This window comes from Marmota monax, unplaced genomic scaffold, assembly GCF_021218885.2.
Source record: "Marmota monax isolate L192 unplaced genomic scaffold, Marmota_monax_Labrador192_F-V1.1 WCK01_AAM20220418_F8-fsc00068, whole genome shotgun sequence".
Classification (NCBI taxonomy): Eukaryota; Metazoa; Chordata; class Mammalia; order Rodentia; family Sciuridae; genus Marmota; species Marmota monax.
The window spans coordinates 2644801-2670319 of NW_026692352.1; the positions used below are offsets into that span (position 1 = coordinate 2644801).

The 25519-nt window shown below is 49.2% G+C and overlaps 4 protein-coding genes across 4 annotated transcripts in view; 2 read left to right on the plus strand and 2 right to left on the minus strand.

Moving 5' to 3' along the window:
• Positions 1–1035: 1035 nt before the first annotated feature.
• Positions 1036–6949, plus strand: Chrna10 (cholinergic receptor nicotinic alpha 10 subunit). Its single transcript, XM_046442189.2, has 5 exons — positions 1036–1096; positions 2686–2831; positions 3197–3351; positions 4046–4578; positions 5243–6949. Exons 1-5 carry the CDS (start codon positions 1036–1038, stop codon positions 5689–5691), a joined length of 1344 nt encoding a protein of 447 aa, XP_046298145.1. The 3' UTR covers positions 5692–6949.
• A 293-nt stretch (positions 6950–7242) lies between these two features.
• Positions 7243–11245, minus strand: Art1 (ADP-ribosyltransferase 1). Its single transcript, XM_046442190.1, has 4 exons — positions 11183–11245; positions 10094–10874; positions 8817–8858; positions 7243–7340 (listed from the first exon to the last, which is right to left on the minus strand). The coding sequence occupies exons 1-4, from the start codon at positions 11243–11245 to the stop codon at positions 7243–7245; spliced, it is 984 nt and encodes a 327-aa protein (XP_046298146.1).
• A 7155-nt stretch (positions 11246–18400) lies between these two features.
• On the plus strand, positions 18401–21359 carry Art5 (ADP-ribosyltransferase 5). Its single transcript, XM_046441828.2, has 4 exons — positions 18401–18594; positions 19508–20237; positions 20889–20921; positions 21004–21359. Exons 1-4 carry the CDS (start codon positions 18532–18534, stop codon positions 21147–21149), a joined length of 972 nt encoding a protein of 323 aa, XP_046297784.1. The 5' UTR covers positions 18401–18531; the 3' UTR covers positions 21150–21359.
• A 551-nt stretch (positions 21360–21910) lies between these two features.
• Xndc1n (XRCC1 N-terminal domain containing 1, N-terminal like) overlaps positions 21911–25519 on the minus strand; it is a 44686-nt gene continuing 41077 nt past the window's right edge. The window contains exons 19-23 of the mRNA XM_046441827.2: positions 24996–25188; positions 24332–24459; positions 24021–24099; positions 23182–23317; positions 21911–22378 (exon numbers count right to left, since the gene is read on the minus strand). Coding sequence (XP_046297783.1) covers positions 21987–22378; positions 23182–23317; positions 24021–24099; positions 24332–24459; positions 24996–25188 — 928 coding nt within the window. The 3' untranslated portion in view covers positions 21911–21986. The remainder of the gene's footprint in view (positions 22379–23181; positions 23318–24020; positions 24100–24331; positions 24460–24995; positions 25189–25519) is intronic.

Below are 25519 nucleotides of genomic sequence, written 5' to 3' on the forward strand. Positions count from 1 at the left end.
ACCCAGATCAGACAGCTCATAAAGCTGAGCTGAAAGCCTAAACTTTCCCTCTAACCCCACACTGTCAGTGTTTGGACATTGTCGGGGAGGGAGGGGACGAAGTCAGACTGCAAGGACTCTGTGAAGAGGATACGGGCTGCATCCCCTGGCATGGCCTAAGGCTCAGCATGACTCCCACCAGGAGGGGAAAGGTTTCATGGCACAAAGCACCTAGCCTCACTGAGAGGAAAGCTGCAGGTGGAAAGCAAGCCTCCAGAATTCAGGCAATGGTTTCAGAGCTGGAAGAACAATTGCCATCCATGGGCCCTGGCCTCACACACCCTTAAGCCTATGGCTTATGACAACCTTAGAATGTACTCAGTCCTAGGATGGACTCAGCCTGAGTGCTGCTTTACAGAATTTGAATAATTTAGGTCCCAACAGCCTGAGGTGTCAGTTTCAATTGCTGTTTCCATGGGCACAGGTGCCCCAACCCTGTAAGCTAATAAAAAGGGCAAGGAGGGAGGGGCCACTATCCTATGCCTCAGAACCCTCAGGCTGATAACATTCCTACCCCTGGTTCTGCTGGGAGATCAACAAACTCACCTAGAGTTCAGGTGCAAAGAACAGAGGACAGAAGTCAGGGGGTTCTGAAACAAAAGGAGAAAGGGAGAGTGGAAAGGGGCAGAGAAAGATCAGAGTCAGGGAGGCAGAGGGACCAAGATGGTTACAGAAGAAAAGGAAATTGAGAGATTAGAAGTAAATGGTTACAGAGCATAGAAAGGGAGAGAGACTTCAGGCCAGAAGAGGTAAGAACCAGCAAAGAAGGAAAAAACAACAGGTGCCAAGGGCCACATACTAACATAGTAGGGCAGGTATGAATCAGAAGGTCAGATAACTAAAAGGGCCACAGAGTTCCCCAGAGGGTAGGTGGACACAAGAATTCTCAGTCTTTTTCTGATTTTCAGGTACTGTCCACACCATTCTTGCTGGCTGGGCCTGATGCTGTCCTAGGTCTGGCCAGTGACCTGCCCCACCTCTGGCTGTAACAGGGCCATGGAGACCTGGAGTCACCACCTCTGCCTGGGCCTTCTGCTCCTGCTCCTGCTCTCGGCAGGTAGGAAGCTCAGTGAACCAGCCACAGCCTCTCCTGCTATTGCTGCTATTCCTCTTGCCCCAATGCTCTCTCCACATGGTCTCTCTTCTTCTTTCTCTTCAGTAATTTTTATGCTGGGAACAAGCTCTCAGGCTGGGACTGTGAAGGAAGGGAGTGCTAAAGAGGGTGAAAGGGGACTTGCCTGTCTGGGGTGGGAACAGTGACAGGGGGATCTTCCAGAGACAGAGCTGGAAAAGTCAGAGAAGGACCTTGAATGCCAGATCAGGGCTTTATCTTACAGCCAGTGGGAGCCCTTAAAGGTTTTAAGCAGGTACTGGCCTGGTCAGATTTGCATGTTTAAAAGCTTGATTTACAGGAGGCATGAAGGGTGGTAGGAGAGAATAAACTTGAGATAGGAGCAGCAGTGAGGATGCTGCTGCTGCCATGGCTCAGGAGGGAGGAAGTGTCCTGAGATGGAGAGGAGAGAATGGATTCAAGAGATGTCTAGCAGAATTTGGAGGACCTGACAGGATTTGGAGACTGACTGGATTGCAAGCGAAGAAGGAGAGAGAAGACAAAGGCAGGATAATTCCCAGATTTCCTGAGGTCACTAGGGATGCAGTTTGCTGAGATAGTAAACACAGATAATAAGCAGATTTTAGGAGTTAGGGGTGTAGCTCAGTGGTAGAAGACAACCTTAGAATGTACCAGGCCCTGGACTTGATCCCCAGCACCAAAAAAAAAAAAAAGTTTCAGAGCATGGGACAGGATTGAGAGAATAATGTTTAAGTCAGGGAATGAGGAAAATGTCTTAGGAAGGTTAGTGTGAGCTGGGTGCAGTGGTGCATGCCTGTAGTACCTGCTACTCAAGAGACTGAAGCAGGAGAATCCCACATTTGAGGCTAGCCTCAGCAACTTCACAAGGCCCTGTCTCAAAATGTTTTAAAAGAGGGGAGGCTAGGCCCTGGGTTCAATCCGCAGTACAGAGTGGGGAGGGAGACCTAATGTGTTTTACAAAGAGATAATGCTAGGCACAGTGGTATGCACCTATAGTCCCAGCTACCTAGGAGGCTGAGGCAAGAGCACAGGAGTTGAGACCGAGCAACACAGTGAGACCCTGTCTCAAAACAAGCAAGCAAACAAACAGACCAACTAACCAGTAGCTGACTGCAAAAGAGGGAATGTTCCATATATTGGAAGCTTTGGGAAAAACAGTTGAAATGTAGATGAAGGAGTGGAAAGATTTGAGAGAATAGAGGTATAGGATAATAGAATTCAGAATACCTGGATAACAATTTGGATTCCTGTGGCCTATTTGGGTCCTTCTAGCCTCTGTAGCAAGGCAGGAAGAATCCAGGTCCTTGGGCAGGGAAGAGTGGGGAAGAAATAGTCAGCATTGCTCCAGAGACGAGTTCCATGGTCTTTACTTAATTCCTCCCTAGAGGCAGACCAGGGAGGAAAGAGCCATAGCTAAAGGGACAGAGGACAAATATCAGAAGGCTATAAAATAGTGAAGCAGATGATAAGGTTCCAGCCAGGGGTGGAGGATATGAGCAAAGAGCCCCTCGACTAGGGTCATGGATGCACAACCCTTCTAATCAATCCTCCAGAGTGCTTGGGAGCTGAGGGCAGGCTGGCTCACAAGCTGTTCCGTGACCTCTTCGCCAACTACACAAGTGCCCTCAGACCTGTGGCAGACACAGACCAGACTCTGAATGTGACCTTGGAAGTGACATTGTCCCAGATCATCGATATGGTGCGTTATGGTGGTAGTACAGCTGTAGAATGTTATTTGTAACCATGTCAAGGGGACAAAGGGATAAGAGATGGGGATTATTATCCCAACAATTCTTTATCTGCAAGCATTATATTAACAACAATGATAACATCTATTAATTGTGGGGTTCCCACTGTGCCCAACACTTTGCCCACCTGAACTCAATCTCATACCTGAATCTCACCCCATGTAACTGCTGAGGAAAGTGAGGCCAAGGTGACATAACAAGTACTAGACTGTATATACAAATCATTTTAGTGGGTGCTGACCAGAATCCTGTAGGTGAGTATGCACAAAGAGGGCAAGATATGTTTATACAGATGTCTACTCCCTACCCCCACCAGGATGAACGGAACCAGGTGCTGACCCTGTACCTGTGGATCCGGCAGGAATGGATGGATGCGTACCTACGATGGGACCCCAATGCCTATGGTGGCCTGGATTCCATCCGCATCCCCAGTAGTCTTGTGTGGCGGCCAGACATCGTGCTCTATAACAAGTACTGCCTGCCTGGGCCCCTCCCCTTCCCTATCCCTTTAGAGAGTTGCCCTTAGCCCTGGGTGTGTATTGATCCCCCTCCCCACCACCTAATCTCTGTTGCTATGCTGCCCAGGAAACTCTCCCTGGGACCCATCTAAAATACCAGAAGCTCACAGACCCTCCATGGGGCCCCCATTTTAGGCTGTCCCAAGCCAACTCAGACTGAATGTGTCCTGGGAACCCGTTACATGGTTCTGACCAATTATGTCTCTCAAAGAAAGATGTCTGTGGTACATTACCTCTCTGGCACCCTCCACTCTGCAAGACCAACTCGAAGTCTCGGGGATTCCCAGAGCTTTCTCTTCCAGGGTCTAGCTCTCTGAAGCATTCTTTTATGCCACCTTAATCAGTTCTGTCTCTCCCAAATAATACGTGGTATTACATAGCTTTCCCGTGGCCCTCTAATGAGTTTTGAAGATGATACCCAAGGATACTCCCAACGTCACCACCAGTTTTACAAAAGCCTTTTTGTCCTGTCCTGGGCTAGCACTGTGTCCCTTCAGACTCCTTCAGGCACTACATATTTTAGACCTCCAAAGGTGGAATTTCACTTTACGGCATACTCCACCCTTGGTGCTGCACTGCCCTCTATGAATTAAGGGGCATTCTTCCGCTGTGGCCACTTTGGTGAGCCTCGTCCCGCTTGCTCGCAGGGCTGACGCGCAGTCATCGGCATCCGCCAGCACGAATGTGGTTGTGCGGCATGATGGCGCAGTGCGCTGGGATGCACCGGCCATCACGCGTAGCTCATGCCGCGTAGACGTGTCAGCCTTCCCATTCGACGCTCAGCGCTGTGGACTGACGTTTGGCTCATGGACACATGGTGGGCATCAGCTGGATGTGCGGCCTCGTGGCGCCGCCGCCAGCCTGGCTGACTTCGTGGAAAACGTGGAGTGGCGTGTGCTGGGCATGCCGGCCCGGCGGCGTGTGCTCACCTATGGCTGTTGCTCAGAGCCCTACCCCGACGTGACCTTCACGCTGCTGCTGCGCCGCCGCGCCGCCGCCTATGTGTGCAACCTGCTGCTTCCCTGCGTGCTCATCTCGCTGCTTGCGCCACTCGCCTTCCACCTACCAGCTAATTCGGGAGAGAAGGTGTCACTTGGGGTCACCGTGCTACTGGCGCTCACCGTCTTCCAGCTGCTCCTGGCTGAGAGTATGCCTCCAGCAGAGAGCGTGCCACTTATCGGTGAGCCCGCCTGGACGTTGGGAGAGGTGGTCCCCTTCTGGGCTGAGGCTCCTGGGCATCCATAATACAGGGCAGGGGAGCGCTGAGCTCCAGCCCAACCAGGAGCGGATTCAGGGATTGAGGCCGCAGAGTGGCTCTGCTTCAGTGGGAGAGAGTGAGTCATGGGCGCATCCTGCATTTTGAAGTGAGGGGAAAAAAGTAGAAAAGCCCTCACCACTAGGGGCGGGAAGGAGTCAGTCTTGGGGCTTTGATGAAGGAAGATCATATGATAATAGGCAAAATGTATTGTGTGCTCCCTGTGTGCCAGGCATTCTTCTGCGTGTTTGACATTTATTAACTTAGGTGAGCATTACCACAGACGTCTGTGGACAACGTCTTGTTGTCCCAGTTGTATAGAAAGGATTGGCATGTAGCCTGAGAGTATGCCCATAACTATATGGGCCTCCACCAGTGTAGAAAACAAGCAGGAGGCAGGCAACTTCTGAGGGTGCACTGGGAGGGATGAGGAATGAGGAGAACTGGGCTCTTAACTCCTTTGCTTTTCTATTCATTGGGTTTGAAGAGTCCTCAAAGCCTTCTGGAGGGCTTCTATTTAGGGGAAGGCAGCTGAGAAACTCATGATCCTGAAGTTCTTTGGGACCCCAACTGGTTATTTCTCTTACAGGGAAGTACTACATGGCCACTATGACCATGGTTACATTCTCGACAGCACTTACCATCCTTATCATGAATCTGCATTACTGTGGTCCCAGTGCCCGCCCAGTACCAGCCTGGGCTAGGGTCCTCCTGCTAGGACACCTGGCAAGAGGCCTGTGTGTGCGAGAACGAGGGGAGCCCTGTGGACAGCCCAGGCCACCGGAGCCAGTCCCCAGCCCCCAGCCGCCTGCTGGCCCCCCAGCAGGGCCTTGCCATGAGCCACATTGTCTGTGCAGGCAGGAAGCCCTATTACACCATGTATCCACCATTGCCAGCACCTTCTGCAGCCACAGGGCTGCCCAGCGCCGCCGTGAAGACTGGAAGCGCCTGGCACGTGTGATGGACCGCTTCTTCCTGGGAATCTTCTTTTCCATGGCCCTGGTCATGAGTCTTCTGGTGCTGGTACAGGCCCTGTGAGGAGCTGGGACTGGGTCCCAGAAAGCATCCATAGCCACAGCAGCCACAGGATGGATGGCAAAAGCCAGGTGGTTGTTGATCCTCAAATAATCCAGCCTCTCCTTACTGCTGCTAAAACCCTGGGAAACCCTCTCTTCAGAATCAGTACTGCTGATTTCACAATCTACAAGGAACCCTTGTTGTGTCCATGCCCTGACTAAGCGGGATCCAGATCCTAACACTGCCCTAATTCCTAAAGAAGAACTCCAGGAAGGATCAAGATCGAAGTATAAACTTGGACAGAACTGAATGAGCATGCTCAGAGTTAGAGCTCTTAGTGGGGAAAGAGCAGGTGATTACATAAGAAACAGCAGCGGGGTATGGTGGTGCACCCCTGTAATCCCAGCAGCTCAGGAGGCTAAGGAAGGAGGATCACACAAGTTTGAGGCCCACCTCAGCAATTAGCGAGACCCTGTCTCAAAAATTAAAAAAGGCCTGGGAATGTAGCTCAGTGTTAAAATGTCCTGGATTCAATCCCCAGCTCAGGAAGGAAGGAAGAAGGAAGAGAAGGAAGAGGGTTACTGCATTTCCTGTCTTTATAGGCAGCCACTGCTTTGGAAACATGGTCGGTCTTGCCTATCACTATGTAGGGCTCAGGGAAAACAATTCGTTGTCTGCTTTCCAGAGCAAGAAGTGAAACAGACATCTGTTTCCAAAGCCTTAATCTATAATAAAGTGTGTGCCTAGTATCTCCTTGATGTCCTGTCTTCCCCTGGTGGTCTATGGTGGCAGAAGTCAGGGATCCATGTTTTTCTCTAGAGACAGGCACCTCAGGACTCATGAATCACAGCATAAATTAACATCTTTGCTGACAAGAAAACTGGGATTTGGCTGGGACTCTCAGAGAGGGCCTAAAGCTCTATTTCTTCTTCTCTCTGAGCTCTGGACTTAGATGCAGTCCATCCAATTCCCACACACTTACATTTGGCGAGCTTGAAAGTGTCCAAAGTAGGGGCAGTGCAGAGACCAGCCTTTCACAGGAATTTGTCCCTTTCTGACTTCCACACAGTTCCAGGCATTATCTCTGTGCCTCAGACTCGGTCCCTATCCTCAGGAATCTCACAATCTGATATGGGAAGCATTCACAGAGGCAGGGCCCATAACCCAGGCAGGTGGCAGAGGTCAGAGAAGGCTTCCTGGAGGAGTGAATTAGAGCTTTCCAGGTAAATATGTGAAGCATTTGAATTACACTAGCAAGTCCTATGGCCAAGTGCTTTCCTACCCAGTCAGCCCCCAATAAATTGAAATCTCTTTTATCTCCAAGTGAGTGATTGCCTGTTCTGGAATCCTCCTGCCTCTAGTCAGAGTATCATTCCTAGCACCCTGGTGGAAGATTCAGTCCCTAAATTCTTTATTGTGTCTCCAGGTCTGAGAGGTCTGGAAGCTGTCAGAGAAGGTCCCAGATCCCTGCAAATGGGTTTACCAGGCATCTTGGCTACACTTAAAGTACACACATGGCCAACATCCTTAGGTTGGCAGAATGTCAGGTAAGGCTGCTCAGTGTCTGATGGATCAGAGGAAGCCTGGACTCTCTGGAAGGGACCCCACGACAAGGAACTGGAGCAGCAGCAGAAGGGACCAGACTGTGAAGAGGGAGCCTTGACCTGTAGCTGCAGGGAAAGCAAAGATGGGGAGGGAGAGAGAGATTTAGGAGCAAAGTGAGGACATTATGAAACAAGACGGAGGGGCTGGGATTGTGGCTCAGCGGTAGAATGCTTGCCTAGCTAAGGCACTGGGTTCTATTCTCAGCACCACATAAAATAAAGATATTGAATCCATCTACAACTAAAAAAAAAATATTAAAAAGAAAAAAAATAAAATGGGCTGAGGTTGTGGCTCAGTGGTAGAGCACTCACCTCGCTCGTGTGAGGCCCTAGGTTCAATCCTCAGCACGGCATGAAAATAAATAAAGGTATTGTGTCCAACTATAACTAAAAAAGAAAAAAGAAACAGGATGGAGAAACCGTCAGAGTGTGCAGGACTGATACACAAAATATAATGGAAGACAGATGAAACGCAAGAATTGAGAGAGTAAGGTAGACTAATATAGAGATCAGTGAGAGCCCAGGTTCCCCTTCCAGAGGTCTTTAGGTTGAACCCCATGCCTTCTGAAGTCGACAAAAATGTGGTGTGAGGGTGGGATAGAATGAGGTCTAGTAATGCTAAACTTGGCTCCTCTGCCCATACCTGGTAGGAGACATGCTGGGTAGACTGTGGGGGAGACATCCTAAATTCTTCCAGTGTCTGAAATTATATCAGAACTTAAAGAAGAGGCCTGAGTTTGTGGCTGGGATAGCCTCTGGTCTTGGCTTTGACACTTATTCTGTCACCTTAGGCAAGTCGCTTCTGTCTCTGGTCTCACTTTACTATATATAATGAGGTCCATAATCCTGTTCTGCCTCCTTCTAGCAGACTATTGTCTGGTAAGGATAGATGAGATGATGTGTGGGGAAGGTGGGAGCCATCCTGTAGGGTGGTTCAGAGTTTGGTTCTACAGCCCCTTAGGAGCTGTGTGGCCAAGGGCTGGTTGCTTCTCTCTGGGCCTTAGTTCTGTTTTCCATAGAATGGGGTGATACTGGAGTATGGTAGGATAATGTTGTGATGCACCTGGAACTCTTAAGTACTACTGTCAGGAGAATGGGGAGAACAAAATGAGACTGGGATCCTTCCTGCCGGTGACTTGGAGAGCCCCCAAGAGAGGAAGGGAGGAAGGACCCACAGCTGGGGGCAGGGGAGTTGCTGTTTCTTCTCTGGAAGTAGCCTATTTCCTCAAAGAGAAGTGGTGGCCCAGGTAAGCCCTAGCATAGATAGGTGTTCAAAGGAAGAGAAGAAACCCTGGTGACATCTGGTCTTATTTGCTTATTTACAAATAGGGAAATTGAGGCCCAGAGAAAAACAGGTTGGTCATAGAGAAAATTAAAGTAGAGGCGGGACTAGAATCCAGACTTCCAGAACCCAAGACCAGGCCTTGGCCTTCAAAGGTGGGTCTGAGCAAGTACTGAATACATTAATAGGGACAGTGGGTTCTGTAGCTGAAGTAAAAGGCCATCCCTACCCTGAGTCTCTCGGATGCCTGCGGCCCTTACCTGAGTTATCCAGATGACAGGATCCAGACTTGCACTTCTTGTCTGTAGGAAACAAAGAGCAAAAAATCAACAAAAGTCTCAGTATCTTTCCAGGTGAAAAGAACCCTCAGAGCTCTGGTGACTCAGCCCTGTCTTGCTTAGAAAAAGCTGGTCCATTTCCTTCTAGTTCTGCTGGTCCATTTCCCTCTAGCCCAGGATGGGAATTCCCTGGGCTGTTTAACTTGATCCATGAGCAGTGGGGCCAGAAGGCAGTCATCAAAGCTAGGGCCCCTTCTGGGTGACTTTTGCTCCCATAGCTGTAACTGTGCCTCCTTGCTACACTCACCTCTCCGGCTCCTTGAACCAGCCAAGGGGACTTGTGTTTTGGCCTGTCTTCTCTGTCAGCTCATGTCATTATGCTTCCTGTCCAAATTGGGACCAGAAGCCACAATGGACCATTTTAGCCGGGGTCACAGTTCTGTCCTCTATGAAAACTGAGCCTTGGGCTGGGGCTGTAGCTCAGTAGCACAGCACTTGTCTACCATGTGTGAGGCACTGGGTTCAATCCTCAGCACCACATAAAAAAGTAAATAAATAAAAATAAAGGCATGTTGTCCATCTACAACTATTTAAAAAGAATAAATAAAACTGAGCCTTGCTCGGCCAGGAACAGCAGTGCACAGCCTCTTCAGAAATTAATGGACCTGTCTTCACCTCATGATTCTGTCTCCAGCCAGACCCAGGATGGGACAGGAGGGGCAATCAACACCTGCCTGACCTAAGCCTGAAGTGAAACTTTGGAGTGTAACGCCAGCTGCTGTCTCGCCCCCTCCCAACCCAGCACATGATACAGCACACAATTCCTATTCTGTATTATAAATATGCTTCTCCTAGAAATGGAAGTTGGGACTTTCACTCATTTTTGGCCACAGCAGTCTGTGTATTGATTCTGTAGCTGGAAATGAGTTCCTTTCCTGCTGGGAGAAGAGTGTGACCAGGTGTGCCTGCCCCCTCAGATAGCTTATGACCCTGCCTTGGTCAGGGAGCCCTCTTTAGCCTCCCATCAAGCAGGTGGCCATCTGTGGCCTAGATACCTTCAGGGACTAGAAGCATTCCACTTCAGAAACAATGGGAGGCTGGAGGGACTGTGCCATGACTGCTGCTCCTCACTGATGGTTTACTTTTAATATGTATGAAGGTATCCCTGGGACACAGGACGGGGCTCAGTTTTGCCAAAATCCTTTGTAGATGCAGAAGCCCACTTTTCTGCACAGTTTTGACCCTGTGCCCCTCCTCACCTTTGATGTACTCGCAATTGTATGTGCTGCGCTTGCCCAGGGCACGGAGGTAGATGCGGGCTGGGCCTTGGGCGGGTCGGCTGGCATTGATCACCTGGAAGGTCTCAAACGGTGGGATTAGCACCTCCTCCTCTCCAGGGAAAAAGGAGTAACCCTTGATAGGAGCCCCAAGGCAGGTCCAGATGCCAAAGAAGGTGTCCTCTCCAAACTGCTGGGCTGCAACATTCTGCAGGGATGCGGAGGCAAAGCCCCCTAGTCTTACTGTAGCCCCAGGCCCTGCTGGCCGGAAGCGCAGGCCATGCACCCCTCGGTACACCTGGCGGCACTGGGGTGAACGCTGACCCCTGCCCAGCAGCTGCAAGGCCTCAGTCAACAGGAAGTGGAGTGTCTTGAAGGAGAAGTGATGGAGGTAGTGAGCCCGAGAGCGGCCTGCCTCGCGCACGGCTGCATTGAACTCCTTGTGCAGGGGGCTGTTGGCTGTATAGGCCAAGAGGGCCACCCCATGCTCATCTCGGAAGCCTGGAGGTGGTGGGGGAAGGCGGGTAGGGCTGAGGCCCCACATTGGCCCCCAGGTCTGGCGCTCCTGCCATTGACTGTTTGCCAGTGCCCAGCCATCTGCATACACTTTATTGGTCTGAAACTCCGTGTGGTTGAGATCTGTAAGGGCAGCCATCATAGCTGCTGCACAGCCAGTGTACTGGTCATCAAAGGAGGCTGGGGCCATGTCTAGGGGTGTTTCTTGAGAGAAGACATCTCGTTGTGTGATGAGGTGGCTGTGGACCTGAATGGGAGGGAGCAGCAAGGACGAGAGGATATGCCCCTGTGAGAATGAGGCCCTTATTACCCAGTTCTCCCTCCATGAGATAAGGCTTGAGAAAGGCATAAAGGGCCCAAGCACACCTGGAGGGGTAGAGGATTTAGAACTGCCGGTTGTAAGCTCCCCAAGACCAGCATTGGGGTTGCCCCCTTAGGCAGAGTGATCCCCAAGGGAAGTGACATTCCTTCCACCCTCTGTTTCTCCTTCCAGGGTTCAGAAGCTGACAGCCAAGCTCCCTGCTGGGGTGATGGGGACAGTAGAGGATACTGTACCTGAAGTGTGTCCATGAGGCCCATGGACACAAGTAGCAAAGGCATCATGGCAGGAATCTGCATATTGGAGTTGACCCTGGGCAAGTTGCTGTGTCTTTTTCCTCATCTGGAAAATTGCAATGTTAATCTACACAGTTTAATAAATGTTAATTGACACCTAGTGTGTGCCACTCCCAGTGCTTCGCACAGAGCACCCAAGATATAAATGAAGGTTCAGAATAGAGAGGACTCTTTTTTTTTTTAATTCTTTTTTTTTAAAGTTGTTGATGGACCTTTATTTTATGTATTTGTATGTGGTGCTGAGAATCGAACCCAGTGCCTCACACTTGCTAGGCAAGCACCCTACCACTGAGCCACAACCCCAGCCCGAGAGAACTCTTCTTGCTGGAAGGAACATGGGAGACTTCCTGGAGGAGATGACATGTAACTAGGATCAATATAACAGCAAGTTGAGACTTGGTGAGAAAAAGTTGGGGCTTGAAGAGAAAAAGGAGTTTGGGGCAGCAGCAATGGAAAGAGTAAAGGTACCAGAAGGAGGAACTTTGAGGATAAAGAGTGAATAACATGTTATCTAGTCTGGCAGAGCTTGTGGGGATGGGAATGTTGGGAAGACCAGTCGTGAAGGGACTGGGCTTCACCTCACAAGGGATGTGAGGCCAGAACAGGGGCAGTTCCAGGAGCAGTCAGCAGGTGGGGCGATAGCAGGACTCTAGGGACAGACAAAGCAGGGCCTGGGGGCATCCAGAGGTCCTCCACTTTCTCTGCAGATCTCTTGAGCCCTCTTCTCCCAAACCTCAGCTGCTTCCGGTGAGGGATTGATAGAGACCCCTGGTGCTGGGAGAGAGGAGTGTACAGAGGGCATCCACCTCCCCTGGGAAGCAGGATGAACCACAGCTTCCTGCACCCTGAGGGCCCAAAGTGACTGAGAAGAGGGTGTTCCAGCATTGGGTCAGGATCGGACAGGTGGTCTCCAATTCAGGGCTGCTGCTACTGTGCTGCATCTTTCTTCTTCCTCCCTGCCTCTCCCTTTTGGAGGGGATGGTACTCAGGGGCACTTAATCACTGAGCCACATCCCCATCCCTAATTTGTATTTTTTATTTAGAGACAGGATCTCACTGAGTTGCTTAGCACCTCACTTTTGCTGAGGCTGGCTTTGAACTCGAGACCCTCCTGGTCTCAGCTTTCCGGGCTACTGGGATCACAGGTGTGCACCACCACATCCGGCCTTCCTCTTTTTTATTATTTTATTTCGAAGTAATATGTGCTTGCTGCCAGGTAAGTAGGTATATGAAACACAAAATCCAAGTTCCCTTTCTTCTTTCACTTTCTGCACACGTCCTTCCCACTCTTACCTACCCCTGCCAGTGGGAACAGAGAGACCAGTGATAAGGGTATCTTTCAGAACTTTCTCAGAGAATATACAAATAATATATTTAAATGCATATATATAGTTTTCTATAGACAGCTGGTTTAATTTATTATTTTTATTTTGTGGTATTGTATTGGGGTGCTCTGCCACTGAGCTACATCCCCAGCACTTTTTTTTTGTACCAAGGATCAAATCCAGGGGCACTTAACCACTGAGCCACATCCCAGCCTTTTTTATTTTTATTTTTAAAATATATTTTTAGTTGTAGATGGACACAATACCTTTAGTTTATAGATTTATTTTTTTATGTGGTGCTGAGGATCGAACCCAGTGCCTCACACATGCTAGGCAAGCACTCTACCATTGAGCCACAACTCCAGCCCCTTATTTTTTATTTTCAGACAGGTTTTCACCAAGTTGCTTAGGACCTTGCTGAGTTGCTGAGGCTGGCTTTGAATTTGTGATCCACCTGCCTCAGCCTCCCAAGTCACTGGGATTACAGGCATGTGCCACTGTGCCCAGCTTATCCCTACCACTTTAAAATTTTTATTTTGAAATAGAATCTCACTAAATTGCTGAGGCTGGCCTCAAATTTTTGATCCTCCTGTCTCAGCCTTCCAAGCTGTTGGAATTACAGGCATGTACCACCACCACTAAATTACATCCTAGCCATCCCAGACCTCCCAGCCCATTTCTTTTTTTAAATTTTTTTATGGTGCTGGGGATTGAACCCAGGGCCTTGTGCATATGAGGCAAGCACTCTACCAACTGAGCTATGTCCCCAGCCTACCAATTTCATTTTGAGACAGGATTTTGCTAAGTTGCCAGGCTGGCCTCAAACAAGCCCCACTTGTTTTTTTTTTTTTTTTTTTTTTGCTTTTTTTTTCCCTAGTTGTATGTAGACAGATACTTTTATTTTTATTTATTTTTAGGTTTATGTAGTGCTGAGGATCAAACCCAGTGCCTCACGTCATGCCAGGCGAGTGCTCTTTCACTGAGCTACAACCCCAGCCCCTTGTTCTGGTTTTTATTGTCATTTTTTCAGAAAGGAAACATGCTTACATATGCACATCCTATTACCTCCCACCCCACTGCCGCCAAGAAACAATATATTATGGATTTCCTTCCATGTCAGTATATACATATCTACCTTGTTAATTATAATGACAGCATGGTGTATTTCATGGTATAGTTAAATCATATGATAGATACTTAAGTATTTTTCCTAATTTTAAAATATTATGCATCACTTATAGTGAACATTCATATATATAAATTCTTGTCTATTTGTGTGCATGTTTTTATAGGAATTATTTCAAGAAGTAGAATGATATTTAAAGAACATGAATGTCTTTAATTTTGACAGGCACTGCCAAACTGTCATCCAAAAAGGTACCATTTTGTCCCCATCAGAAATGAAGGTGAGGGCCAGGGTTGTGACTCAGTGGTAGAGTGCTTGCCTTGCATGAGCCACTGGGTTCAATCCCCAGAACATAAAAAAATAAACAAATAAAATAAAGGTTTTGTGTCCATCTATAACTAAAAAATATATATTTTTTAAAAAAGGTGGCAAGTGCTCTTTTTTCCATGTTTTTGCCAATGCTGGATATTATTGATCTCTTTTTATTTTTTTTTCATTTTAATTAAGTGAATATTAATTTGGGATATGGTTTGGAAATGTTATGCTCATACCATCACCCCAATCAAAATATTAAACATATCTATCACCTCAAAAAATTTTTTTATATCCCTTTTCTTTTATTTTATTTATTTCTTTTGTTTTGCTTTGTTTTTTTTTGTGTGTGTATGTGTGGCAAGAACACTTAATGTTAGATCTAACCTCTTTACAAATTTTTAAGTGCCTAGTATCCAATTGTTAACTATGGGCACTATCTTGTACTGAATAGATTTTAAAGGCCCATTTTGCTCTTTGCAGTCCCAGAACACAAGAGAGTCTCACTAAAAATGCATTGAATGAATGATTGGTTTGGAGGGGACATGGTGATTTCAGTTTGTAAATGCAAATTCTCCAAGGGCAGATGTCCAAGAGGTAGCTGAATGATGATAAGAGACATTGAGCCAGGTGTGGTGGTACATCCCTGTAATCCTAACTACTCAGGAGACAGGAGAATCACAAGGTCAAGGCCAGTCAGCAAGATTGTGTCTCAAATTTTTTTAAAAAGGGCTGGGGATGTTGCTCAGTGGTAGAGTGCTTGCCTGGTATGAGGGAGGCCCTGGATTATAACCCACACATTGTAAAACAAAACCAAAAAGTGTAGTTACCAACTAATGCTGGGCACAATATGGACCCCTCCTGGATTCTCATTCCCTTTGCTCATCCCCTCTCACCCCACAGTCAGGTCTGCACTTGCCTCCTTGGAGACCTCCCTACCTCCTCTTTCACCCCTGTTAGATTATCATGAAGCAGGGAACAGTGCAGATGAAGAGTTCTCATACTCCAACTTCATGGTAACTCGACCTCAGGTCCTGACCATTAATAAGTTACAACTGGATAACAAGAGAGACTTGGAGAAAAGAACAAGAAGGAAGAACGATCTTCCTATGATGCTATTTTACATTCATTGTGGCTGAAGCTCTAGTCATCTTCCTAATCTGCTTAAAAACCCTCTGTCCCAAAACTGACTGGAAGAAATATCTCAAAAAAAAGCAGAGTAAAGGGCTAGGGATATAGCTAAGTTGGTAGAGTGTTTGCCTTGCAGGCACAAGGCCCTATGTGTGCCCCCCCAAAAAAAAATTAGAGTAAAAATGCAGAGATGACAATTATGGCAGTAGAGATGAGAACATGTCTTGCAAAAGAAAATGAAACATCCCTTCACACCCTCAGGATAAAGTCCAATCTCTATACCCCAGACTTAAAAAAAAATTTTTTTTGATGGCCCATGAACCCAGGGCCTTGTGCATGCATGCAAAGTAAGCACTCTACCAACTGAGTTAAATCCTCAGCCCCTGTATTCTGGCCTTTGAGGCCCTTTGTACCTCGTTAGTCCCATTCCCCTCCACCTCTGCTTGGCTTCTGCAGTACACAACCAAGTTCCAAACAGGTCCAGCTGTTTCCCCTCTCCCTGGGACACCCTGCTCCTGGCTATTCACTTTTCAAGGCTTAGCCCAGAGCTACCTCCTTCAGGAAGCCCACTGACTCCTCTACCCCTCCCCCTTCCATGATACTATGCTGTCCTCTGTCACTGCCCTAAGTATACAGAGCTGCCCTCATGTATGCCTTTCTCCCCTCCTGGCCCATGAGTTACTTTGGACAGAGACCAGGCTTGACCTCGGCCCAAGGCCAGGCAACCCAGAAGATGAGACCCCCCCAGAAGGATTACTGAGAGTCGGAGAGGCTTTTGGGGCACAGCTAAGAAGGTAGAACACTGAAGAGCAGGTAGATGGCTGACCTTGGTGACAAGTTTCAGGGGGAGATGGGACAGAGGTCAGAGGGATTAGGGATAATGGGGAAGTGAGGAAGTGGAGATAGTGGGCAATCTCTCTTCAGTCAAGGGAGCTGCCCTTCCTCTGTCCTTCCTTTCATCCTGTTCATAGCAATTCTCTTGTTAGTTTCTTCTTTTCCATCTTGAACGTTCCCTTCTGGAAATGTGAGTATATACCTCTCCCCAGGAATCCCAAATTTCCCTATGACCCCAAACCTTCCTCAGTATCCCAAACCTCTTTATCAAGTGTTCCCTAAAACTTTTCCTTATGATTCCTAAAAGTTCCATTAATCCCCCAAATCTCACTTCAAAAAAGTTTCCCTGCCTCACAACCTGGAGGAGTGTGGGTTGTCCCTTACCTAGGCCTTTTCCAGGGTGGGGAAGCTGTTGGTGGTCTCCGGTGATGGTCACCAGGGGAGGGGAGGACAGATTTCTCCTTTATACTGTCAATTCCCCACCCCTTGTACCTCCCACACACAGCTGCTCAGAAATGTGACACCCCCCCTTCTATTTCTGGATGTCTCCTCAAGGCTCAGGAACACAAGTCTCTCTGCCCAGTCTGATGGACCCAGTGCTCTGCCCAAGAAAAAAGGAATCCCTAAAGCCAGATGGAAGGTCGGCTGAGGCATGGAGGATATTGCCTGGGAAAACTACCTCTTCATTGGGTTTGGTCCTATGCCCTGCTCACCAAGAAGGAAAAAGAGAGGGTGGCTTCAATAACCCTGGCTTCAGAAGGCTTCTCTTTGCATTTTATTCCTTTCTTGTGAATATCGACTCATCTGAGGTGGAAGGAGAGATTCAGCATAAGGAGGTTGGGTTCTAGGTCCCAGCTCCAACTCTGATTTGCCATGTGATCCGGAAGGACTTTCTACCCCACTCAGCACCCCTGTCCATCACTTGAGTACTTGTGGGGATTTTAGGTCCTAGGATGGGAGAAGCAGTTCCTCAAAGCCAGAGGGTGGAGAGAGAACAATGCAATGATTTCAGTAAGTCTGGTCCTTGGGGGCTGTTCCAGTAGGCCAAGCTGTCCCCACTCTATCCTCTGTCCCTGCAACTGCAAACACTCATGTCCCTCCAGGCAGAGGGGCAGGTAAGATATGTAGGCAAGGTGCTATTTTTCACAATTATGGTAAATGGTAGACTGCCTCCTGATTCTCTAACCTAGGAGGGCCTCAGGTGGCTAGTCTCATTGGAAAGGAGCAAAAGAACTTTTCTTGAAGCTATTTCCCTATCAGGCATTCTGTCTGGGAAGATGCCACTGTTTCCATCTCCCTCTCTACCTGCCCCATACCTGGACACATTTTGTTATCTTCTTTGGTTTTTAGGAAGGGTTTGGGGAGTAAAAAGGATTCAGGTGAAGGAAACTCTTTATTTGGTGGACAATCTGAAGGGTTGGAGCAGGGCAGGGATGGGACAAATTAGTAAAACAAGATCAGGATAGAGACCTTTGTGTAGATCTAACTTCCCATGCCTAATCCAGCCCCATCAGGTGACATCTCTTAAATTTTGACGTTCAGGACCCCCACTCTCTCCTCCATGTTCAGGCTGTCAGAAAGCTCTTCCCTGAGCCATTTACTGATAAGTCAGCTGGCCCTTTCTCTCATTACCTCTACTTGGGCATCCAAAACTCAGAGCCAGGTTATTTATAGTCAAGCTTACAGAGGGTGGAAGGGAAAGCTAGTGTTTACAAACACGGGGTCACCTGAGTCTGAGACTGGAACACGTGACCAACGCGTGGGTCATATGCAAATTGTATGCAAACTAGCGAGTGCTCATGTCACCACTTCTTAGCAACCAGGGACCCTAGCGGGGCGACCCTCTTCCTGGTCTGGGGGCCGGGCCTGGCTGGGTCAGGGCACCCTGGATGGGGAGGCCGAATCTCACAAGTTCCTCCCCCAGCCCTGGCCTTGCTCGGGGCCAAAGAGGGTCCTGGAGAAAGAACCTGCAGACTCTGGGCAAGGCAGTTTCGTCCTCAGCCCCTTACCCTGCCCACGCCGGGTCTGTAGTTGCAGAAGACAGGTGTCGGGTTACAGCTGGGGCTATAGTTAGCCGCGGAGACTTTGTTTAGCAGTCGGGGGACAGCGCTGCGCCCGCAGGAACTTTAGCCCCTTCTGGGTTCCTTCCCGCTTTCTGCCTCCACAACCTCCAGGTGGGTCCTGGGTTCCCCAACCCTTCCTCACTCCTTCAGGCGGAGCCCTGTGATCGCCCCATCTTCGCTGTCTCAAAAAAAGAAAGCGGGGAGGGGGGGTCAAGGGATGCGGCTCAGTGGGGGAGTTCTTGCTTAGCCAAAAAAAGCCACAAGACTGGAGATACTGAGTGTGGGGGCGTCTGGTAGTCTGGGGAGCAGACACTCAGGGGTGTGCAGGGGACTGTAAAATTCAAGGCCTCCGCTGACCCTTAGGCCCGCCCTTGGCCCCGCCCTCGTCCCACCTGGACCCCAGTCCAACCAAGGGACCCCTCACGCTGCGAGAGAGGAAGAGTGCTGGAGTCCATCGAAGCCAGGACTCCAACGCCGTGAGCCTCATCTGGCCCCGGCATGATGCTGGTGGCTTTGCTGATCACCCTCAGCTACCTGGGCTTCAATACCCTCTTCCGGCAGGTAACTCTGAGGAACCATTCCTTGCCACAAAGGGGGAAGTTGGGGGCAGACCCCGAGGAGCTGGTTTGAGGGATGTCTCCTCAAAATTGTCTTCCAGGGACTTTTCCCTAGGATTCCTCACCTCTCAGTCCTCTTCCTCTCGGGAACTTTCATCCCTGAAGAGAATCCCAGGTTCCCATCCCCTTTCCAAGAATCCCCATCCACCCCCATAGCTCTCCATGTGATCCTCCCTCCTTCGTGTCATCCTTCCCAACTTTCTCTTCCTCACTTCTCACATCCCACCATGTTCAGCCTCTGGAAACTCCACCTGTGCCCTTCTGTCCCCATACCCCCTCCTTGACCAGGGCTTGACCTCCTCACACCACCCCCAAATTTGGGATAAAGGCTTCTAAAGTCCTCTCTCTAAAGGAGAGAACTCAGGAATCTCAAAGTTGACAATGATTTGGTGTGGTGTCTGAGGGCTCCAAGGGCTTCCAGAAAGATGAGTGGGAAGAGTCTGAGGAGGATGGGGACAGGATCAGGTAATTGCATGTGGACTGCATGTTCATCACCTGCATACTGAATCTTAGAGCCAGAAAAGTGCCAGGGGTCATCCAGCCTTAACTCCCGCTGAATGCAGGAAACTTTCCAATGACAAGATGAACCTTTTTAGGTTATGCTGAAGTGATCTTTATGCTGTCCTCACAACAACCCTGTGAGGTTGGAAATATCCTCAGTTTATAGTCACAGAACCTGAATCCCAGAAAAGTTGAGACTTCCCCGAGATCCCACAGCTATTAGGTGGTGTTTGGACCCATGTCTATCTGACTCAAGTGCTGTGTTATTTACACTGTGTTTCTGAACTCTCCTGCCACTAGGCTCTTTGTCCAGAGTTCTGAAATACTCTTTCCTGTGTGACTCCTTATGTCCATAGGCCTATGCTGTTCCTATTCTGCCCCTGGGCCTGGCTCCAGACACCTTCGATGATGCCTATGTGGGTTGCTTAGAGGAGATGGAGGAGAAGGCAGCCCTCCTGCTAAAGGAGGAGATGGCTCATCACACCCTGCTGCGGGAATCTTGGGAGGCAGCCCAGAAGGCCTGGGAACATCGTCGTCAAGGGCTCACTCTGCCCCTTGGCTTCAAAGCCCAGCATGGAATAGCCATTATGGTCTACACCAACTCATCTAATACTTTGTACTGGGAGCTGAATCAGGCCGTGCGGATGGGCGGTGTCTCCCGCGAATACTACATGAGACACTTCCCCTTCAAAGCCCTGCATTTCTACCTAACCAGAGCCCTGCAGCTTCTGCGGAGCCATGGAGGCTGCAGTAGAGGATCTAGGGAGGTGGTGTTTAGAGGCGTGAGCAGCCTTCGGTTTGAACCCAAGAGGTTGGGAGACTCTGTCCGCTTAGGCCAGTTTGCCTCCAGTTCCCTGGATGAGGCAGTAGCCCACAGGTTTGGTAATGCCACCTTCTTCTCTCTAAGGACTTGTTTTGGGGCACGTATTCAGGCCCTGTCTGTCTTCCCTGAAGAACGTGAGGTGCTGATTCCCCCCCATGAAGTCTTCTTGGTCACTGGGTTCTCCCAGGATGGACCCCGGAACCTAGTGACTCTCTGGAGCTATAATCAGATCTGCAGCCACTTTAACTGCGCATTTTTGGGTGGTGAGCTGTGCATGGGGGATGCAGGACTGGCAGGGTGGGTGAAAAAAGCCAGTATGTCCTTAACACAGTTCCCAGAGCCTTCAGGAGACCCACTTGGTTTCACTTGATGAAAATTGGAGGCTAAAATTCAGCTGGAGTTCTGAGACTCAGGTTCTGCCAGGGCCATGTTTTCTAGATCTGTGAACATTTTCAGATGATTCTACATGTCATCTGCTGCTGGGGATATGACTATGTAGTAGAGCATTTGCCCTAGCATTCATGAGGTTCAGGGTTCAATCCCCAGCAACAAAGGTTCTACTCTATAGTCTGACAGACCAAAGGAACTTGGTTAGGGAGGTTATCACACAAAGGAAAAAGACAGGAGTACTGTTTCAGATCTCAGAGGCCCCAGGCTTGATGGGGTTGACAGGACACAAATATGCTATTCCCAAGTGCTGAGGCAGGGACAGAATGGAAGAGTGACTGGGTGTGATGGGAGCAGAGGTGGATAGGCAATCTAGAAGGATTTCCTGGGAGAAGGAGAAGGAAGAAAAATCAGAAGTTTGCCTTTAAGTGAAGGAAAAGATGGATTCAGTGGGGAAATGGCCTTGGCAAGGCCTGGTGGGTAGGACATTTGGGGTGTGAGTCTGTCTCACCTGCTGTCTGTTGCAGGGGAGAAGAGGCGGCGATGTGTGCCTGGACCAGGTAAGTCGCTCTCCTGCCACCTCTCAGCTGCTTCAACTCCTCCTGGGACTGCTGGCCCCCTCACTTTCTTTTCTTTTTCCAGAAGTAGAGCAGCCAGAGTCTCCTTCCAAGGGGAACTTTTCTACTTTCCTAGAAAATCCCACTCTTGGCTCCTGGGAGGTTCCAGTTCTCAAGAGCTGGGTCCTGAAAGTCCAACACCTGCCACTTAGGAATCCTGGGAACTGGTGACCTTCATATGAAGAAGGGGGCTTCAAATAGCCTTGAGAAGCAAGACCATGGTTCTGGACCCACCTCCAGCAGCCATATTCCAAAAGGGTGTGGGGAGACCTTAGGCCATTGCAGGGTTGAGGGAAGCACACTATCTGGTGGGGAGTTCCTTGGACAAGCAAGGGAAATACTATGATGGCGCCTCAATTAAATGGTGTCGCAGCATGGAGACATGGAATTATATGATTGGTTTATTCCATGAGACTGGACCATCTGCCCTTGCCGGGCTCAGGGACTGAGGAAATAAAAAGAGTAACTTTCTGGTCACTCTGAGACATGGTCTCCTGTCAGACCCCCATCACACACTTTATCTTGCAAACTCAGAAGCTTTAACAGCCAGAGGGTCCTCACAGCACCCAGGAAGGCAGGAAAAGGGACAGATGGATTTCTCAGCGCTATTTGTCTGATGAGGAATACAAGGCCAAGAGGGACTTAACTTGTTCAAGGTCAGATAGGTAGTATTGCAGCCAAACCTCTTGCTTCCCAGGCCTCCTGCCTCCTAGTCCAGAGCTCTTTTCCATCAAAGATCTGAGGAATCCCAAAGTAGAATTCTAAGCCCAAAAATATCTGGAAGCCCAGAGCAAGCCATTTCTTTCTGCCCTGCTCACACAGGGTTCATTTCAGAAGGAAGTGGAGGAAGGATCTTAAAGCATCAAGACACAGGAATTCTCACATACTCCGTGGGCATCTGATATCACCAGTAGTAACTTTATTGAAGCAAGGAAAGCTCTTACTAAGTGATCCTCGCCCCCACCCAACTACGCTGATGAATGTAGAGGAAGAGGCCTTTCCACTGCATTAGGAATCCCTATTGGTCCCCAAAGCCTCTTGTGGGTCCAAGTCCTCAGCCCCCTCTTCTTCTTGCTCCCTGTGCACCAGCACATGAGCTGGGGAGGAGAGGCCAGACTCTCTAGAAGCTGGAGCCCCAGCCTCTTCAGCAGTCTGAAGCCCAGTTTCCAAAGAGTCTTGGATCCCCACAATTCCTGACATGGTCAGCTCTGGGGTCTCAGAGATGGGAGGCCCCAGGTTTTGAAAGCTGTTGCGCACTCGGGTGATATAGCGACTGAGGATGCTGGCACCATCAGGAGGCCGGGGCATCCCTCCTGCTGCCAAGTTTCGACGAACACCAGCAACCTCGCTTTGTAGTCGAGACACAGTTTTGGTTAACTCTGTCAGTCGGTTGCCCAGGTCTGAGAGGTGGAACATTGAGAGGGATGTTTTTCAGAAGATGAGCCTACTCAGTATTTCTTCTGCCCTCAACAGAACCCCAGGGGACACCTTGTCTGAGATTCCTGAGGACCCAGGACTGGAAGAACTGAGGGGTCAGTGGGTCAGTGAGTGGACAGAATCTGAGGTAGATGAAGCTAAGTAGTGGTGGAGGGTGGCTGCTTTAGAGCTATAAAGAAGGAAGATCTTGTGGGTCAGAAAAGGCAAGATGACTCATGGGGAGAAATTTTAATTGGTAGGGATTTGTACATCTGCCCCAACAGCCCTCTCCCCAATCTACACCTGGCTAGCTCATTCCTGTCCTTCAGGTTTAGTTCAAATTCTACCTGCCTTTTCTCCAACTTCTCCCTCTCAAAACAATAGGCTTTTTCTGTCCTTTGGGTTCCCAGTGCAATCTGTGTCTCTCTTTCCACCTAATATGATGGCTTCTCCCCATACTGAAAGCTTCCCTTGTATGCCTGCTGTATACAGTGCCCCTCCCTTCAAGACAAGCCTAGAACAAGGGAGGACACAGCAACAATCACAGGTTGAATACGTAAGTAAGTGAACGAGTGAATAAATGAACAGGTGAATAAAAGGGCTAGGTGATTAAATGAAACGAATGGCCTAAGTGCCTGAATGGGTCAGGGGGTAATTCAGTGCAAGGGGCAAATATTGTGCAGGTTGTGGTTTCCAAGTGTAGGGTGGGGCCACATACCATGCAGGCTGAATGAGGGGTGATGAGCAAGAAACAGGGGTGGGGAAAGCTTGGAGGCTGACCACTAACCTTTCCGACGTGTCTCCTCAAACTCGCGCCGGGCAGTCTCTATGTAGCGCTGTACCAGAGCCTTGATGACACGAAGGCGGTAGGACCCATGCTCTCCCTCCCCAGGCCCAGGTCCTGCCCCTGCCCCCTGGTTGGCCTGGAATGGGAAGACAGGAAGGTGAGAGAGATTTCTCTACCCTCAGCCTTCCTCTAATCACTGTGCCACCCCAGCAATAAAGGACCAAGTCAAAGTTTATGCAGACTTCTTTGTCCCTATAGGCCACACACCTAGACCTGGTCTGCCTCCACTTCACAGTGGAGTCCTAAAAGTGAGAAGGATCGGGGCCAGAAGCTAGGGAAGGGTCGACTACGAGAGGCCCATGGTAGTGGGTGGAAGCAAAGGCAAGGAGGTAGAGGAGAGATAGGAGAACCCCCAAAAGACATGGCAGTAACATGAAGGGGCTGTCGTGCCCAACTAGACCAGGTTAGGGTACAGAAAAGCAGAGTAAGTGAGCCCCCTGGATGCCCACCTTCCTCTCCCAGGTCTCTGTCAGCCTGATAATTTCCCAGTTGGTTGGACAAATTTACCCTTGGCTTCTTAAAATATTTCTGAAAAACATTCAGCCACATCTTGGCCCAGTTTGAAGTATCTGTAGCTTGGGAGGAGGGTGGCATGAACTTCTGTTCACATTGTATAACACAGCACTGGGAATTTAGGAAATGACCAGAGCCAAGAAGAGGGAAAAGGATGTTCTGGGAACATAGCTGGAAGGATAGCTATGCCAGAGATGTGCACACAAATGGATGGTATACAGTTGAAGCCTGGTATGAGAGGGCCAATAAGTAGATGAGGTACTCACATAAGTGGGGATTGGGGGATAGTCTGGCTTCTTGGTTTTGCAGCAGGAGCAGCAACAGCAAATAAACTGGAAAATTCTCCTGAGAAATTTCAATGGTGGAAAGAGGTTAGTTACAGAACAGTTCTAGGGAAATGAGGGCAGGAGGTCTGGGGATGTGACTCAGTAGTAGAGTACTTTCCTAACATGTACAGGGCCCAATACAACAACAAAAAATAAAAAAGAAAGAAAAGAAAAAGAAATGGGGTAAGGAGCTGGGTAATGTGTGGGGGCTGGGTGCTCAGGGGTTGGGGTGAGAGCTCTGAGGTCATCACCTGAGAAGGTAGAAGAAGGCCTTGGGGGAGGGCAGGATGTTGAAGGGCACAGGCAGAGTCAGGCCCTCTCGGAAATAGGATAGGTAGAGCTTAGAGCGAGCAAACTTCCACTCTACGTCAGCATCATCCTGGAGGCCAGGAGGCAAGGGACTGTGAAGGACCAGGTTAGCACCTGGCTCTCCTGCTCAATGAATCGGCCTTCTCCCTCAGTCCTCACATCTCTTACTCCCCAGTGTGTCAACCATTCTCCCCATTCTGCCTTCCAACTCCTCCGACACCCACCTCTCCCCTGCCTGTCTCCACCTTTCCTCTCTCCCTCCCCATTATCTCTCATCCTCACATCTTGATCCTGCCCAGCCTGTTCTCCAGCATGCAAACCATAACCCTTCCCCTCCCTTGCCTCTCTCTTCTCATGTTCCCAACTACTTTTCCACAATGCACTCCTCCCCCTGACGGAAAGAGGAAAGAGCACTAGACTTGATGTCTAGAGACACTAACAGCATTACCAGGACCTTCATTTTTCAGAGGAGAATTTATCCAGAGCCACAAACAAGACCACAGAGAAGGCAGAGCAGGAACACAAGTGTCTTAACTCCTTGCACCTGCTCCTCTCCATCCTTTCTCCCTTCTTCTAACTAGCTTAGGTTGACCTTGGTTCACGCACCTCGATCTTCTGGAAGGAGTTGGTGATCATGGCAATGAGCATGTTGAGCAGCACAATGACCATGACGATGGTAAAAATGCCATAGAGGGCCCGGCCCACAAATTCAGGCACCAGAAACTGAGGCATGTCCACCACACTGTGCTCCTCCATGCCAAACATGGTCCAGAACAGAAACTGGAAAGTCTCGTTGAAACTGGCATGTGGGGTCAAGAAAAGGATAGGAAATGAGGGGTGAGGGAACAGCCTGGACTCTGCCCAGACACACTCTTCCTCACCCTCCAGGATCCAGCCAAAGGTGTTCTGTATTCATGAAGTCCTTATGTTGGAATGCTTGCCACTTCTTTTCTCTCTCTCTCTCTTTTTTTTGGGTGTGTGTGTGTGTGTGTGTGTGTGTGTGTGTTGGGGGCTGATACTGGTGATTGAACTTAGGAACATTCTGCCTCTGAGCTACATACCCAGCCCTTTTTAAAACTTTGAGACAGGATCTCACTAAGTTGCCCACCCTGGCCTTGAATGTGGGATCC